We start from the raw sequence: 18,400 nt of genomic DNA on the forward strand, positions 1-18,400 counted from the left end.
ATATATTTGAAATCTTTTTCTTCAGTATGTATGTATATGGAGAGAGAGATAGACATAGATATATATCCTGTATATAGCAAGTCCTGATGGGATAGTAAGTGCTGAGCTGCTCACCAAAAAGTCAGAAGTTCAATTATTTCACAGAAGAAAGATAAGGTCATCTCCTTCTGTTAAGTTTTATAGCCTTGGAAACCCAGTGAGTGTTACCATGATTTGGGATCAACTTGAGGTCAGTGAGATTGGTTTCAATTATCCTCTCTATATTGTTAATATATATACTCAAAACGTTAGCTATATACTCAGTATGTCAGCTATATATCCAATATATTTTGTATATATCATACAAATACATATTAATATAGACACACACACATTTGTATGTTGTTGTTGTTATGTGCCATCGAGTCGCTTATGACTCATAACAACTCTATGTACAATAGCCCTGAAACCTGATTTATCCTGTGTCTCTGACACTCCTACCCTCATTACTCCAGTCACTGAATTAATCCATCTCATTGATGGTCTTCCTCTCTTTCCCTGGCCCTCCACCCTTCCAAGCATGATGTCCCTCTCCAAGGACTGGTCCCTCCTTGCAACATGCTCCAAGTATTCCAGATGACGCCTCAAAACACCCTTTATATATTAATCAACTTGATTGCAGTGAAATTTCTATATTATATATGTTGTTGATTGCCATCTAGTTGAGCATGACTCATAATAACCCTATGACCAGAAGGCCGGAAGCCTTTCTATAACTAGTTCATAGAGGCATGTTGTTTAGGAAGAAGATGTCACCACTCCTGTTTCCAAATATACATATATTCCTCTAACAATAATATTATATACAAAAATACATCTACTATATATCTCCTATTATATTGTTATTGTTACGTGGCATCACTTGCAACTCACAGCAACCCTATGTACAACAGCCCTGAACCTTGCTGTATCCTGAGTCAACCTTACTGCCTCTGACACACCTACCCCTATTACCCCAGTCACTAAGTCAATCCATATTATGAAGGGTCTTCCTCTCCTGCGCTGACCCTCCACCCTCCCAAGCATGGTGTCCTCCTCCAAGGACTGGTCTCTCCTTGCAACATGCCCAAAGTATGTCAGACGAAGCCTCAGAATTCTTGCCTCCAAGGAGCTGTCTGGTTTCACCATCTCCAGGATGAACCTCTCTGTTCTCCTAGAGGTCTATGTTCTTCTATATATTGTAATATACTATATATATGGTGTGTGTGTATATATATTTACATATACTATATGTTTTGTGTAGATATACCCTATATGTTGTTGTTGTTGTTGTTGTTGTTGTTGTTGAGTATCACTGAGTAGGAACCAACCCATTGCTGACCCTCTTGCAGGTTTTCAAAAGGAGTGAGTCGCACTGGAGGAGATTGTCCATCCTTCTCCCATGGAGCCGATGGTGGGTTTGAACTATGTGCATTCAGGAGTGCAGTGCATGCTCTTAACACTCCCAAACATACACGGTTCAAATCCACCAGCTTCTCTGCAGGAGAAAGATGGGCAATCTCCTCCAGTCCTATTAACTGTTTCTGAAAACCTACTGGAGAGTCAACTATTATCGATGCCAACTCAATGTAAGCAACAAAAATAATAAATTATTATAATTTTTTTATGTTCAGGTGGAGTTCTTTTAATTCCTAGTTCTTTTGTCCTTCATTCCAGCAGGAAAAGAACACGCAGATGCATGAAGAGCAAAGGGTCAAGCAATGGTGGCCAGAGACATTCTTGCTGCTGCACAGGTCTGGCTCTGGCCGCCCAACCCAAGAACCTTAGTACCCTAACCTTTCTGTCCACAGTAGGAAGGGTGGCCACCTACCTGGTGGTTTGCTGATGGCTCTCCTCTCAGGCTCCTTAAAAGGGAACTGCAAGGTGGTGTCCAGTGACTTAAAGCAATCCTTCAGGGAGTTCTGCTGATAAAACTCCACCAGTTCCTAGAAGAACAACAGCGTGTCAGGTGCTGGTGCTTCCCTGACTGCCCATGCCAGACTATCCCAGCAGGCCAGTCCAAGAGGCCAGCAGAGAGGAACAACTGATATTCAACTCCACACATGGAGCAAGCCCTTCTCTGGTCTCTCTAGTATGTGACTCTTTGGATACTCCCTATGATGGGGAACTCATTCCCTTTCTGATCAATCAGAACCAATTTATAGAGAGGGTATTACATACCTAAAAGCAGTTCTCCCAAAAGCCAATTCAATTAATGATAAAGTTACCAAATAACCAACTTTCTCAATAACCAATTTACCAACTTAAACTCCCTTGTGGGTGTCAAATGCCTTATTTTTCAAATTCATGATAATAATCACAAGTGCTGTGTACTAAGCATCTACGGCAAAGGCACACAGCTGCCAGAGGATGTCAGGACGCTGGACAGGTTTCAATGGAGCTTCCAGCCTAAGACTAGGTAGAAAGGTCTGGTGATCTCCTTCTAAAAATTCACCAGGGAGAAAACACTTGTTCACAAGGATCTGATCATGGGGATCTTTCCTTCTATTGTACGTGGGGATCTCCAGGAGTCAGAGGCTGACTCAACAGCAACTAACAACAACGATATGCAAGCCATGATGCATATCACAAATCCTATTAATCCAGACAGGTGAATACACCATTCACGATTCTCCCATTTTACATATGGAGGAACTGAAGCACAGAGAGGGGAAAACCCTTGTCCTGTGTCCTACAGAGGAAAACAGGCAGTTTTCAGATCCAGAGAAGACAGAGCAGCACACGTGCTAAGAATTAGCCTCTGTATCAACAATGCTCTGAGTTCAAGTCTCGAATATTTCTTTCAAGTGGTTAAGTTTATTTTAATAATGAGTTAACAATCAGGTGAGTGAACATTAAGAGGCATTTCTCAAAACAAAATGTCTTGTATTTTTGGAATTCTAGATTCCAAAAATGCCAATGTCGTGAAAGACCCCAAGGGAAAAAGAATAAGAAACCTATTGTAAACTAAAATAGGGAAGGGCAGTTCAATGCAATGTTTAATCTCTGATTAGGTTTTTTGTTGTTTTGGGTTTTGTTTTGTTTTTTTGGAGAACATCTACAAAGGACATAATTTAAACACTTAGTTTGAATATTAAACAATAGTTTTTCATTAATGTTAAACTTTCTAATTATTTTTTGTTTTGGTTTGGGGGTGTTTGGGGGGTTTCTGGAGAAATGTCAATTTTAATTTAAAGCAATTCAAATTGCTTTCAATGGACACCACAAGAAGATAAAGGTAAATAATCCAATTGAAAAATGGGCACAGGATATGAACAGACACTTCATCAAAGAAAACATTCAGATGGCCAACAAGCACATGAAGAAATGTTCAAAATCTCTAGCTCTAAGAGAGATGCAAATCAACAACTATGAGATATCATCTCACCCCAGTAAGAATAGCAAAATTTAACAGAACAGCAAGCAACAAATGTTAACAAGGTTGTGGAGAACTGGAACTCTTATTCACTGTTGGTGGGAGTGTAAAATGGTGCAACCATTGTGGTAGGCAGTGTGGCATTTTCTCAAAAAGTTGCAAATAGAGATACCATTTGACCCAGCAATTCCACTACTGGGAATATACCCCAAAGAAACCATAACTGACAGCCAAGCAGATATATGCACACCCATGTTTATCACGTCTTTGTTCACAATAGCAAGGAGCTGGAAACAACCTAAGTGCCCATCAACAAACGAATGGATAGAGAAGCTGTAGTACATTCACACAAAGGAATACTACGCTGCATTGAAAAACAAGGAACTCATGCAATATTATTTAAAATAGGTGACCCTGGAGGACATTATGCTGAGTGAAATATGTCACAATAGGACAAATACTGCATGGTGCCACTGTTGTAAAACAGGGCTGACCTCGGGGTTGGGGGGAGACTGAGAAAGATGGGTTCAATAATGTATACTGCATTGAAACAGATGAGGGAGAAAACTGTTTAAAAGGAATATGTGATTAAGTATTAATGTCATGACAGGAGTCCAGAATGAAGGCTGCATTGTAGAGTGGACTTGGAGGGAGGGATTGTATAATAATGAAAGAATTTTTCTTTTACTTTTCAAAGAGAAGAGTGAATTGGGGTGGGGGAGGAGTGGACAGGGAGAAAAGTGAAACAATAAATGAATGGAAATCCTCAGTCTCTGTAAACTTTCATTAAAATTAATTAAAACAAATAAATAAATTGCTTTCAATGAAACATAATTTAGAATTTTAAGGCGTACGCCAGGGATGCATCCTATCTCCATACCTTTTCAACCTATATGCAGAACAGATTATCCGGGAGGCCGGGCTCTATGAGGAGAAATGTGGGGTCAGGATTGGTGGACGATTTATCAACAATCTGCGTTATGCGAATGACACAACCCTGCTTGCTGAAACTGAGGAGGACCTGAAGCGCCTGCTGCAGAGTGTCAAGGACTACAGCCTACAATACGGATTGAGGCTCAATGTCAAGAAGACAAAGATTCTCACCACTGGACCAATCGGCAGCATCAGGATGGATGGTGAAGAGATTGAGATTGTACACAGCTTTAGTTTGCTTGGCTCCATAGTCAACAGTCTTGGCACCAGCAGCCAGGAAATTAAAAGGCGCATTGCCAAGGGAAAGTCTGCTGTTAGGGACCTCTCCAAAGTGCTGAAGAGCAGTGGTGTCTCTCTGGAGACTAAGGTGCGTCTGATACAGGCCATGGTCTTCGCAATCACCTGTTATGCATCAGAGAGTTGGACAATGACCAAGGAGGATAGAAGGAGAACTGATGCCTTTGAGCTGTGGTGCTGGAGAAGAGTACTGAGAATACCATGGACTGCTAGGAAAACAAATAGATTTGTCCTGGAGAGGTTAAACCAGGTGGCTCCTTGGAGGCAAGGATTCTGAGGCTCCGTCTAACTTACTTTGGACATGTAGTGAGGAGAGACCGGTCCTTGGAGAGGGACATCATGCTTGGGAGGGTGGAGGGACGGCGCAGGAGAGGAAGGCCCTCTATGAGGTGGACTGATTCAGTGACTGGGATAATTGGGGTGGGAGTGTCAGAGACAGTGCGATTGGCACAGGACAGAGCGGAGTTTAGGGCTGTTGTACATAGGGTCGCTATGAGTCGCAGGCGACTCAATGGCACATAACAACAACAACAATATTAAAAGTATTCTATGCTGATAAACATAGGCTATCTGCAAAGGTCAAATCATTAGGGAGAATTTTAATAACCATTTCTGAATTCATGAAGCACAGTATTGTCTTTACAGTATTTATAAATATACCATACAACACTGTTTCCTGTTATGTCATATACCAAAATGGCATTCATTGAAAACAAGCCTGATGACATCTGATTCTTATAAAAATGAATCATTTGAATAAGTTAGTAAAATAAACGGCAGTATTCACTATTAGGCAAGTTGTTGTTATGAGCCATTGAGTCACCTTCGAATCATAGCAAGCTTATGTGCAATAGCTTTGCATTCTGGTCTCTCCTGAGCCAGCCTCATTGTCTCTGGCACACCTACACTCATTGCTCCAGTTACTGTATCAGTCCATCTCACACAGGGTCTTCCTCTCCTGTGCCTTCCCTCCACCCTTCCAAGCATGATGTCCTTCTCCAGGGACTGCTCTGTCCTAACAACATGCTCAAGGTGTATGAGACAAGGTGTGTGCAATGGAACTTCAAAATCCTTTCCTCCAAGGAGCAAAACCTGGTTTCACACTCTCTAGGATACATCTGTTTATTTTCTTGGTAGTCCTGGGTATATTCAATACTCTTCTCCAGCACCACAGCTCAAAGGCATCCATTCTTTTCTGTCATCTTTGGTTATTGTCCCACTCTCTGATGCATAGCAAGTAAATGTGAAGACCGTGGCCTGATTAGACATACTTTAGTCTCCAGACTGACCTAGTTGTTCTTTAACACTTTGGAGAAGTACCTGCCAGCAGTCTTCCCAGAGTAATTCATCTTTTTTTTATTTCCTGACTTGGTACCAAAAGTGTTGACTGTGGAGCTGAGCAAGCTGAAACTGTTAGCCACCTCAATCTCTTCTCCATCTATTATGATGATGCCAATTGGTCAAATAGTGAGAATCTTTGTCTTCCTGATGTTGAGCTTCAATCCATACAGTAGACCGCAGTCCTTGACATTCTGCAGCAAACGCCTGAGGTCCTTCTCAGTTTCTGCAAGTAAGGTTGTGCCATCTGCATAATGTAGGTTGTTGATGAGTCTTCCTCCAATCCTGATGCCACATTCCTCCTCATACAGCCCAGGACCCTGGATGATCTGTTCTGCATATAGATTGAAAAGGTATGGAGATAGAATGCATCCCTGATCCACTCTTCCTGATTCTGAATCATACAGTGTTTTGTTGCTCTGTTCTGATGACTGTTTTCTTGTCCACGTATAGGTTTCACATGAGCACAATCAAGTGTTCTGGGATTCCCATTCTTCTCAAGGTCGGCCATAATTTGTTGTGATCCACACAGTCAAATGCCTTTGCACGGCCAAGGAAACACAGACTGACATTCTCTAGTACTCCGCTTTCAGTCAAGATCCATCTGACGTTGGCAATAATGTCTCTGGTGCTATGGCCTCTTCTAAACCTGGCTTATAATTCTGCCACTTTTAGGCATGCATTACTTTTAGGGATATTTTAGTAAAAATGAGGTTTACTTTCCTTTGATTCATTTTGCACAGCAACACACAAAAAAAGAATCATACATATGAGAAGGGCTAAATATGCAAGTAATTATTATTATTCACAGTGACATGGCTACAAAAAATGCAATGCCCTATGCATATTCTTCTTGTTTCATTGGATTTCAAGATAAAAAGCACTTGCTTTCTACAGGTTCACAAAACAGCATAATAACAACTATTAAGGGGAATGTAATGTAGGCATTCACATCCTTCGGGCATGTGACCAGGAGGGACTTGTCCTTGGAGAGGATATCATGCTCAGAATGGTGGAGGGGCAGCACAGAAGATGAAGATCCTAGATGAGATGGATGGATACAGTAACTGGGCCAATACGGACAGGTGTGTTGAAATCAGTGAAACTGGATCAGGGCAGGCTTCAGAACAGCTGTGTATATAGGGTCATTATGAGTTGCAGGTGACTTGATGGCACATAACAACAATGCATATTTTAGTTGAGATTAACAAACCATGGCCCAATTCTTATACCACCTGCGCAATGCTTACAAATCTAAACAATGGCTACAGAAACCATTTCACATCTTTCCTAACAGAGAAAAAAAATCTTGCTTGTATCATCCAAAACCAATTCTTCATAGAAATAATTTTTCTTATCCTTAACATCCATATGAATATCATATTTAGTCCATCTTTTACAGCCAAATTTGTCATTAAAAAAAGAAAGTAAATTGGACAATAATCACATGTATTAGCATCTATACAGCTGGAATGACATGAAAATACCTCTATAAATCAGAGGTTTAAATTTTTCTTCCTTAGCAATCCCAGTCATCAATCAGATGAAGTTGCTGAAGAATTTAAATTTACGGGTGATTTTCAAGATCTACCAGGTAAAGACGATTGGTGGTTCCCAGTGGGGTTGGTGCTGGCTCCATTCATAGAGATGTGACATAGTTGAGGATGAGGAAACTGGACTGGAGCACTCGGGCAATGCAAACCAAAAGGGGTGGAGGGAATTCCTCCTGTTAGACTATTGGTCTTGTCACTCCCCGAGTCACGTTCCAATTCTCCAGTATAGGTCAGTCCATCCCTCTGGTGATTGATCTTCATTCTTTCACGAGTAGGTCCTGTATTTCAAAGGAGGTACTCCAGTCTTTCTCCAAGTACAGTTGTAGGCAATATCCGTCAGGGTACCGTAAATCCTTTGAGGTTCCTCTTCATACATTACATCAATATGGCAAGTATTAGATATATGCATTTTATGTCTGAGAAATTTTCTTAGGCTTATCACAGTCATTGCTGCTGGGCATTATATATATCTTATTAGTTATCCCCTCTGAGTTTAGACTTCTCTTCATTTATTTTCCAATTAAATCTGTTCTGGTTAAAGAATTCAACGGATAAGCATATTATCTCATCATCAGTTATAATTATCTTATCCTCATCTGCAACTTCCCCTTCATTAGACTCACTGGCTGCATCAACTGAAGGATGTTGCTGTTTTTGTTGTTGTTGTTGTTGTAGTTGTTGTGTGTCATTGAGTCAAGTACGACTCATAGCCACTCTATAAACAAAAGATCAGAACCCTGATCTGTAACTATCCTCATTCCTGTAGTGCCCATACGGTTTTCAAAGGCATGTTATTGAGCTGCATAAAAATTCTCTTCTTCATTTAATTTAAGAGTCCCAGAGCTAATTTATATACCATGTCTTAAACAGTTTAATCTGACTTTATATTCGGGAGTGGTCTGGTTTTGTGAACGTGGGCATCATAGAAGGACAATGCTTGCTGGTATCCAGGCAGCAAACAGTACATGTTTTACAGAAGGAATGTAGACATTCTATTACAGTTGTGGCATCACGCATCAGGTGGAGGTTTAGCTCAGTGATTTTGACTCTTCTTGTTTGATGCTTTTTTTTTTCCTTGATAAAAGATTCTGGAAAAAAACAGCCAGCAAGAGGTGATAGAAGCAGGAAAAAAAGACAGATAAAGTTAAAAGTCATTCAATAGAAAATTATTGTGAGCCAAATGGCCATTTTGAAGTGAGCTGCAGATGTCACTGTCAATGGACAGCAAGCACAGCTGAGAGGAGCTGTGGTCGCGGGCTCAGCTTCTGAATAAACCTTCTGATCAAAAATTACACAAAAGAATCCTAATCAGGCAGAGGAAATGTGGAACTTAATTTCAAACCCTCACGGAATCCAGACTTTCTGGATCCATTGAGGCTGGATGAATCTGTGAAACTATTGTTGTTGTTATTATGTGTCATCAAGTCACCTGCTACTCATAGCGACCCTATGTACAATAGCTCTAAACCCTGCTCTATTGCTTGCCAATCCTGTCTCAAACATGCCTACCCCTATTATCCCAGAGACAGAAGCAATCCCTCTCATCGAGGGTCTTCCTCTCTTGTGCTGTCCCTCCACCCTCCCAAGCATGACATCCCTTTCCAAGGACTGATCCCGCCTTGCAACATGTCCAACGTAAGTCAGACAGAGCTTCAGAATCCTTGCCTCCCAGGAGCAGCCTGGTTTCACCCTCTCCAGGATGAACTTGTTTGTTCTTCTAGCAGCAGTCTATGGTATATTCAATATTCTTCTCCAGCACCAAAGCTCAAAGGCATCAACTCTCCTTCTATCATCGCTAGTCATTGTCCAGCTCTATGATGCATAGCAAGTGACTGCAAAGACCATAGCCTGTATCAGGTGCACCTTAGTCTCCAGACTGACATAATTGCTCCTCAGTGCTTTGGAAAGGTCTCTGACAGCAGACTTTCCTGGTGCAATTCATCTTTTCATTTCCTGGCTGCTGGTACCAAGAGTGTTGATTATAGAGCCAAGCAAACTGAAGCTGTTAACAATCTCAATCCCTTCATCATCCAATATGATGCTGCCAACAGCCCAGTGAGAATCTCTGTTTTCTTGATATTGAGCTTCAATCCATATTGAAGGCTGCAGTCCTTGACCCTCTGCAGCAAGTGCTTCAGGTCCTCCTCAGTTTCAGCAAGCAGGGTTGTGTCATTTGCATAACACAGATTTTTTTTTTTTATAACACAGATTTTTTATGAGTCTACCTCCAATCCTGATGCCACACTTCTCATACAGCCCAGCTTCCCGGCTGATCTGTTCCACATGTAGATTGAAAAGATATGGAGATCACCTTGAAATAAACATTAAACCTTAAGCCAAAAATATCCCTGAAGTCCTCTTCAAACCAAACAATGTTGTTGTTGTTGTTGTTGCTGCTGTTGTTAAGTGCCATCAAATCGTCTGCAACTATCTTAAGCCTGCCCTATCCTAAGCCAATCTCACTGTCTCCTACTCATCTACTCCCATTACCTCAGTTACTGAAGCAATCCATCTCATCTGGGGCTTCCTCTCCTGTGCTGTCCCTCCACCCTTCCAAGTAGAACATCTTTCTCCAAGGACTGGTCCCTCCTGCCACATGCTCAAAGTATGTGATACAGAGCTTCAAAATCCTTGCCTCCAAGGAGCAGCTTGGATTTATTAAACAAGTTTAATAATAAGTACTAAACAATAGTTTAATAAATAATAGTAAACGTATTAAACCACAAATTAATAAATTATAACTAAAGAATTTTTCCCAATTCTGCGCTCTTTTGAAGGACTATCAATGTGGAATTAAATTTGCAACAATGCAAAGGACAAGAAACTTAAGGGGCAGTGAGTGAATTGGAGAGGAACGATTCAGAAAGAAGGATGAGCATGATCGCACAATTGAAAACTGTTAACATTGTCACTAAATTGGATGTGTATTAATTGTTGAACTGGAGCCTATTGTACTGTTCATATTTTCAACAACAACAAAAATAAATCTTTTTAAAGCTTTCTTAGTAACTGAGTAGTTGATGGTCTGTTCCACAATCAGCACCTGGCCTAGTTTTCACAGCTGATATTGAGCTTCTGCAACGATTTTTTCCACGATGTAGTCAACCTGATTCCTGGGTAGACCATCAGGTAAAGTCCACATGTATAGTCACCATTTATGTTTCTCGTAAAAGGTGCTTGTGATGAATAGGTCATTGATTGTACAGAATTCTATCATTCTGTCTCCAGCTCCATTTCTGTCACCAAGTCCATACTTTGTGACAACTGATCCTTCTTTCCTGTTCCCAACTTTCGCATTACAGTCACCCATTATTATCAAAGTGTCTTGGTCACAAGTTTGATTGATTTCCAACTGCAAAAGTTGGTAGAAGTCATCTATTTCCTCTTCATTGGCCCTGGTAGTTGGTGCATATCTTTGAATGATAGTGGTATTAACATGTCTTCCTTTTATGCATATGGATATTATCCTGTCACTCACAACATTATACTTGAAGATGAATCTACAAACAGTCTTTTTAACTATGAAAGTGACTCCATTTTTTTCTTACCTTTTCATCTCCAGCATGGTAGATCATATGATTAACGTCCCATGCCAACCCATTTCACCAGTGCCTAGTATGCCTAATATCTATGTATTCTATTTTTTCTTTAACACTCTCCAATCTTTCCTACATTCATACTTTTCACATTCCATGTTCCAGTCAGTCGTGATTTGCAACTGTTTCTCCTCCTTTGTGATTCCCAGTGAGAAGTTTCTCCCTCTGGTTCCATATCTGCTAGTCTTAACCTAAATGTTCTCTATTGTACATAGGAACTGATGGAATACCAACTGACATATTTCAGCAAACAGATGCTGCCATGGATATGGTCACCAGGTTATGTGAAGAAACCTGGAAGACAACTACCTGGAAGAAACAACTACTGAAAGAGATCTGCATTTATTTCCATCCCCCCCCAAAAAAACAACAAACAAAAGATAACCCAACAGAGTGTGGAAATTATCAAACGATATCACTAATATCACACTCAAACAAGAACCTACTGAAGATTATCCAGACACGACTGGAACAGTACATCAGCAGGGAATTGCCAGATGGGAAGCCTGGGTTTAGAAGAGGCCATTGCACTAGATATATCATAGCCAACATCAGACTGATCTTGGCTGAAAGCAGAGAGTATCAGAGGAATGTCTATCTGTGTTTCATTGACTGTTCAAAACCATTTGACTGTGTGGCTAAGCTTGAGAAGAATGGGAATCGCAGAACACTTAATTGTGCTTATGCAAAACCTATACTTATATCAGGAAGCAGTAGTTAGAACAGAGCAGGGAGACACTGCATGGTTCAGGATCAGGAAATGAGTGCATCAGGGATGCATCCTATCTCCATACCTTTTCAATCAATATGCAGAACAGATCATTCAGGAGATTGGACTTTATGAGTTGGAATGTGGCATCAGGATTTAAGGAAGACTCATCAACAAACTGCAGTATCCAGATGATACAACTTACTTGCACAAACTGAAGAGGACATGAGGCATTTGCTGCAGAAGGTGAAGGACTGTAGTCATCAATATGGACTGAAGCTTAACATCAAGAAAGCAAAGATCCTCACCACTGGGCCAACTGGCAGCATCATGATGGATGGAGAAGAGACTGAGATTGTGGACAGCTTCAACTTGCTTGTCTTCACAATCAATACTCTTGACACCAGCATTCAGGAAATCAAAAGATGAATTGCACTGGGAAAGTCTGCTGTCAGGGACCTCTCTAGAGTACTGAAGAGCAACGGAGTCAGTCTGGAGACTAAGGTGTTTCTAATCTAGGCCATGGTCTTCACAGTTACTTGCTATGCATCCAAGAGCTGGACAATAACTAAGAATGATAGAAGAAGGATCAATGCCTTTGGGTTGTGGTGCTGGAGAAGAGTGTTGAACATACTGCTGACTTCCAGAACAAACAGGTCTGTCTTGGAGAGGATCAAACGAGGCTGTTCCCTGGAGGCAAGGATTTTGAAGCTCCATCTCACATACTTTGGGCACGAGGCCAGGAGAAATCAGTCCTTGAAGGACATCACACTTGGAGTGGTGGAGGGACAACCCAGGAGAGAAAGTCGCTGGATGAGATGGATTGACTCAGTAATTGGAGAAAGGAGATTAAGCCTATCAGAGCTGATGAGATTGGCTCAGGCTAGGGCAGGTTTCAGAGTTAAGATACAAAGGGTCGTTATGAGTCACAGGCAACTCGATGGCACATAACAAAAACAAATCTAGGGTAAGGCTTAAGAAGTTGGTTATACAACTAAAATTAAATATTTCAGCATTAAAAAGCTTAAACGAAAGAAAGATTTGAGGGATGAGTGAATAGCCCCTTATTTTAAGGGAAAACTAAGATCATTTTGAGGATAAAGTGAAATCTAAGGCACACACACCTCCAATTGTACGTAGGTAGAAAATTCTAGATTTACACTTGAAATCTAGAAAATTCAAGATTTTCTGCTGAACCCCTGAGGATCACAGACTGAGGGTAAGAAGTCCTACCTTAGGCCAAATCTATTGTTGTGGCTTAATTCTAACACACAATGATCCCAAATATTTCAGAGTGATACAGTTTCCATAGAATTTTCGTGACGGTGACCTTTCAGAAGTACATTGCTAGACTTTTCTTGAACCTCTGTGGGGTTTTAAACCACCAGTGCCTTAGTTAGCAGCGCAACACTCAACTACGCAAGGGTCTCCCTTGTCTTACATGAACACCTCAAGTTTAAAACGTCTGAAAGATGGCCAGAAATTGCAGGGCACCAAACAGAAGCCAAAAAAAACCCCCACCACTCAAAAGGCATTTCACCGTAGATGTATTCCCACTATCACCCTGTCTTTTCAGGTCCCCATTGGATCTTTCCTAATTCCCTCTCTCCTTCCCTCCACCCACCAAACTCTGTGATCCCATGAATTTTCCCCCTGCTCCCCACTCTGAGCACCCCTATCCACCTTCCCCCTTTAGAATGTTATACATATTTTAATAGTTATCTTTCTATTTTTACAGTAATGGTCCTATGCAGTATTTGTCCTTATGAGACTGGGTTAGTTCACTCAGCATAATGCTCTCCTGCCTTTCCCATGTTATATAGCACTTTTCTAAATTGTTATTCCTGAGTGTTGCATAATATTCCATTGTGTGACTGTACCATAATTTCCCAATCCATTCATTTGTTGATGAACATATGGGCAGTTTCCATTTTCTTGCTCTTGAGAATAATGCTACTATGAACATAGACGTACAAATCTCCATTTGTGTCTCAGTCATATTTTCCTCAGAGTATATTCCAAGCAGTGGAGTAACTAACTCGGTCAAATGGAATTTCTATGTTTAGTTTTTTGAGAAAACAGCAAACTGCCTTCCAGAGTGGTTGCATCATTTTCCAACCCCACCAACAGTGTTATGAGAGTCCAATCTCTCCACAATGGTGATTGGCTTTGTAAAATGCAATGTATGGGAATGATAGAATGAAACACAATGTGAGTGCATAATGTATATTATTTTTTGCAAACTAATATAATATGTGTTGTTTGTTGTTATGTGCCGTCGAGTCGTTTGCGACTCATAGCGACCCTATGCACAACAGCCCTAAACCCTGCTCTATCCTGCGCCAACCGCACTGCCTCTGACACACCCATCCCGATGACCCCAGTCACTTAATCAATCCATCTCATCGAGGGTCTTCCCCTCCTGCGCTGTCCCTCCACCCTCCCAAGCATGATGCCCCTCTCCAAGGACCCATCACTCCTGGCAACATGTCCAAAGTATGTCAGACAAAGCCCCAGAATCCTTGCCTCCAAGGAGTAGCTTGGTTTAATCCTCTCCAAGATGAATCTGTTTGTTTTCCTGGCAGTCCATGGTACATTCAGCACTCTTCTCCAGCACCACAGCTCAAAGGCATCAACTCTCCTTCTGTCCTCCCTATTCATTGTCCAACTCTCCGATGCATAACAAGCGATTGCAAAGACCATGGCCTGTATCAGGCACGCCTTAGTCTCCAGAGAGACACTTATATACAATGTGTGTCTAGAAAGTGTTTTAGCACCTGAGTTCAGTGTGTTAGTACACATTTTGTAGTTTAACAGAATTATGATTCTTAGAAATAATTAAATACATTTTGTTAAATACGGGAGGAAAGGTCTTTCAAAGCCCAATGAAATAAATAGCCATTAGACAAATCATGACAGAACTAAGCTTCGAAGTTCAATGGAATACATGCACTTATGCACATCCATGTTTATAGCAGCTTTGTTCACAATAGCGAGTTGGAAACAACCTAAGTGCCCATCAACAAACAAATGGATAGAGATGCTCTGGTATATTCACACAATGGAATATTATGCTGCATTGAAAAACAAGGAACTCATGCAATATTATTAAAAATGGGAACTCTAGAGAACATTATGCTGAGTGAAATATCTCAGTCACAAAAGGACAAATACTGCATGGTACCCCTGTTGTAAAACAGGACGGACATCGGGGTTTGGGGGAGACTGAGAAAGATGGGATAAATAATGTATACTGCATTGAAACAGATGAGGGAGAAAACTGTTTAAAAGGGATATGTGATTAGGCATTATTGTCATGACAGGAGTCCAGAACGAAGGTTGCATAGTGGAGTAGACTTGGGGGGAGGGACTGTAAAACAATGAAAGAATTTTTCTTTTACTTCTCAAAGAGAAGAGGGTACTTAGGGAGACAGGTGGGCAGGGAGAAAAGTGCAACAATGAATGAATGGAAATTCAAAGTCTCTGTACATTTTCATTGAAATTAATAATAAAAAAAGTAAAAAAAATATGGAGAAAGAAAAAAAGAATACACGCTCTTCTATTCTTCAACACTTGTTGTTGTGTGTCACACACTCACTGCAACCCTATGATCCACAGATCAGAATCTTGACCTATCCTTCACCATCCTCATCCTCTCCAACATGCCCATGTCCATTGCTACAGTTACTGTGTCGATCTATCTAATTGAGGGTCTCCCTCTTCTTTGCTGACCATCAATCTTTCCCAGGTATATTCTCATTCTTCTCAGTGTTATCCATAATTTGTTATGATCCACATAGTCAAACTTCCAGGAAAGCCCTATCTGGGACCCAGGAGCTGGGAGTGGGGATCAGAAGATCGGTCCTTACCACAAGCCCTCGGAAGGCCTTCTTCTCTGTGATCCGATAGAGCCCTTCTGATGTCATTATTTTAATGTGCTTGACCTCAACATTAAACCTGAAAACAGAAAGAGAAGGCCAGGTAATCACTGCATTGTGAGTCTGGGGTCCTGGGTCCATTCCCCGCCAAGTCTCAGCTCCAGGGCATACTCCCCAGCCACACCAAGAAATCTTGGTTCCCACAGTGAGCCCCAAGTCTGAAGCCTCCCCACTATTAGCCCAACAGAAACACTGCTCTGAGCCCTTTGTTACTGTATAGCTTTGTTTCACCCTTTGTTTTATGGATGTCATCTTCCTTTAGGATTGATAAGAAATCAATGTGACCACGTAAAGAAGGCAGTGTTCTAGAACAGATAAGAGAATATCTCCATCCCTACCAGTATGGCGAAGCAGAGACTAAAATGGGCATACAGGAAACATCCAGTCCTACCAATATGGTGGATTAAACAACAATCCTTCTATTACAAAATCCTTAGACATGCTGAGCTCTCAAAAAAACGTAAGAAAACCCCTAGAGTCCAAACATGAAGATGAAACTTAAAAAAAAAAAAAAACCTAAACACTGAACTTGAACTTGTGCTTTTAAAACCCTAAAGAATGTGCTGATTTTGTTAACAAGAACTCGTGTCTTGATCACATGGAAGCATGAGATGAGTTACTGGACCCATTTACGGCAGAGTTGGCACCGTGAGCTGTCCATACCCTAAAGGCTAGACTGTGAAAGAACTATTCCCTCAGGAAAACGGATGTGCTAGGGAAATTCTACAAGGAGGAAGAGAAGCTATAACAACAAGGTTTGTCTGTTTATCAAATCAAAGGATTCACCCTGGAGAATCCAAAACCTCAGAACCTATATTCATGCAGATTTTGGGTCTGAACTTACACTATTTTTGTATTGTAAGATAAGAAAATAACTTTTTTAACTAGGTAGATACTTCATCACTTTTCATTCTATGAGAATTGCATCATTTTCTAGCAAAAGTTAACATTAAGAAGTATAAGCACTAATAACTTTGTAAATGATTACCTAACATGGGAGGGACTGGAGAGCATTATGCTGAGTGAACTAACTCAGTCCCACAAGGACAAATATTGTATAAGAGGATTATTGTAGAAGGAGTATAGGGATCCAGGAGGGGTAGGAGAGGCTGGAAGCAGAGGGATGTGGATGTGCAGGGGGAAGAGGACATTAGTTAGATTGTACAATTTAATGGGTGGAGGTTTGGTGACGGAAATTGAAAGAATCTGTTCAAATTTGTATTAGAATTTTGTAAATAAACTAGTAAAAAAAATAAAATACATTTAAAAAAAGAAATGCAAGCACTATTGATCTGGACAAATGTGGAAATCTGCGCTAGAGCTCATGACCCTCCATAAACTTCTGAAATAATACTTCTTTTTTTTTTCCTTTTTGAGAAAACTTCCTGTGCCACACAGGGGCACCATTGTGGACGTATAATAAACTTCCTTTTAGTATTAAAAATACAAAAGTGGGTTGACATGGTGATCGCAAACTCACTCTGGAGCACTTCCCAAAGACAAAAATTCCCACTTTAGATTACAACATAAAATTGACATATTTTCTCTTTGTTATCTCCCTCATATTCTATCTGCAGAAGTGTTAGGTCAAATAATATCTGGGGTGGGCAGGAATTAAGTAACATCTTAAAAAAATTCTGAACTCTAAACTAATACCTGTCTAGAATTTCTAATTATATCGGGACTTTAAAATTTCCTCAAGATAAACATAAAGCCTAATTAAATCTTAACACTGAAATTTTTTTTAAAAAACCCAAATTCATGAAGAAGCTATTCACCGTGGGTGAAAGCCAGCATACAATAAACAGAAAGATTGCAGGAGCAAAGTCTGTGGGATTTGGGTGGACATTATTTCTTCTTCTTCCTAGGGTGTGCTACAGTTTGGTTGGGATTCCACTGGCTATATGACTTTCTTTTGGGTTTACTGGCCCAATTAAAATAACTAGAAAAGCACTCAAGACCCAGCAAGAGTCCAGTAAGTGGTGCCTGTCCCCACTGTAAATGCTTCTGTAGTAGGGCCAGGATGCTCAACTGTCTCTGCTTCCCAGGCATCTACAGGGCCCTAAGGAGAAGTGGGTTAGGGAGAGAGAAGTTACTTAATGCTGATGGCAAATTCTGCTGCGTCCTTCACCCTCTGCCGAACCAAGAAGGTTCCATCCGAGCGGTCAGTGAGGATGCTCTCGGCCTCAGCACGCTCCATGGGGCCAGCGTACCTGCAAAGATACACCAAGGAGAGAAGTTAGCACAGGATCCTACCCTAATGTGCGGACCCCTGGGTCTGTGGGTTTCCGTTTACATTCCTGCCCTCACTTTTTTCTGAACTGGAATTGCTGGACTATATAGTCATTCTTTGTTCAATTTTTTGAGGAACCACCAAGCTGTTTTCCACAGTGGCTGTCTGAATTATTTTACATTCCCACCACCCATGCACAAGGCTTCCAGGTTCTCCAAAATCCCACCATCTATTGTTTTCTGGTTTGTATCTTATCATTGCCCTTCTAAGACAAATAACACTTGTCCACAATTAAGATTGCATAGTGGAATGTACTTGGGGCAGTGGGAGGGGTGCAGGGGGATTGCATACTAGGGAGGGTGTTTTTCTTTTGCTTTTCAAAGAGAGGAGCGAACTGGGGGGGGGGGGG

The 18,400-nt window shown here is 41.0% G+C and overlaps 1 protein-coding gene and 1 pseudogene across 3 annotated transcripts in view; both read right to left on the minus strand.

Annotated features, from left to right (window-relative positions):
* Positions 1 to 18,400, minus strand: part of VAV1 (vav 1 guanine nucleotide exchange factor) — a 140,790-nt gene that overhangs the window by 18,724 nt on the left and 103,666 nt on the right. For all 3 annotated transcript variants that reach the window (XM_006896348.1, XM_006896347.1, XM_006896346.1), the window contains 3 exons: positions 17,855 to 17,971; positions 15,690 to 15,777; positions 1,850 to 1,964 (listed from right to left, as the gene is read on the minus strand). In XM_006896348.1, the coding sequence (XP_006896410.1) occupies positions 1,850 to 1,964; positions 15,690 to 15,777; positions 17,855 to 17,971 (320 nt within the window). The remainder of the gene's footprint in view (positions 1 to 1,849; positions 1,965 to 15,689; positions 15,778 to 17,854; positions 17,972 to 18,400) is intronic.
* On the minus strand, positions 7,498 to 8,887 carry LOC102867218 (annotated as a pseudogene).

The sequence above is a fragment of the Elephantulus edwardii genome, unplaced genomic scaffold (assembly GCF_000299155.1).
Source record: "Elephantulus edwardii isolate Elephantulus edwardi_28Jun2011 unplaced genomic scaffold, EleEdw1.0 scaffold00185, whole genome shotgun sequence".
Lineage (NCBI taxonomy): Eukaryota > Metazoa > Chordata > Mammalia > Macroscelidea > Macroscelididae > Elephantulus > Elephantulus edwardii.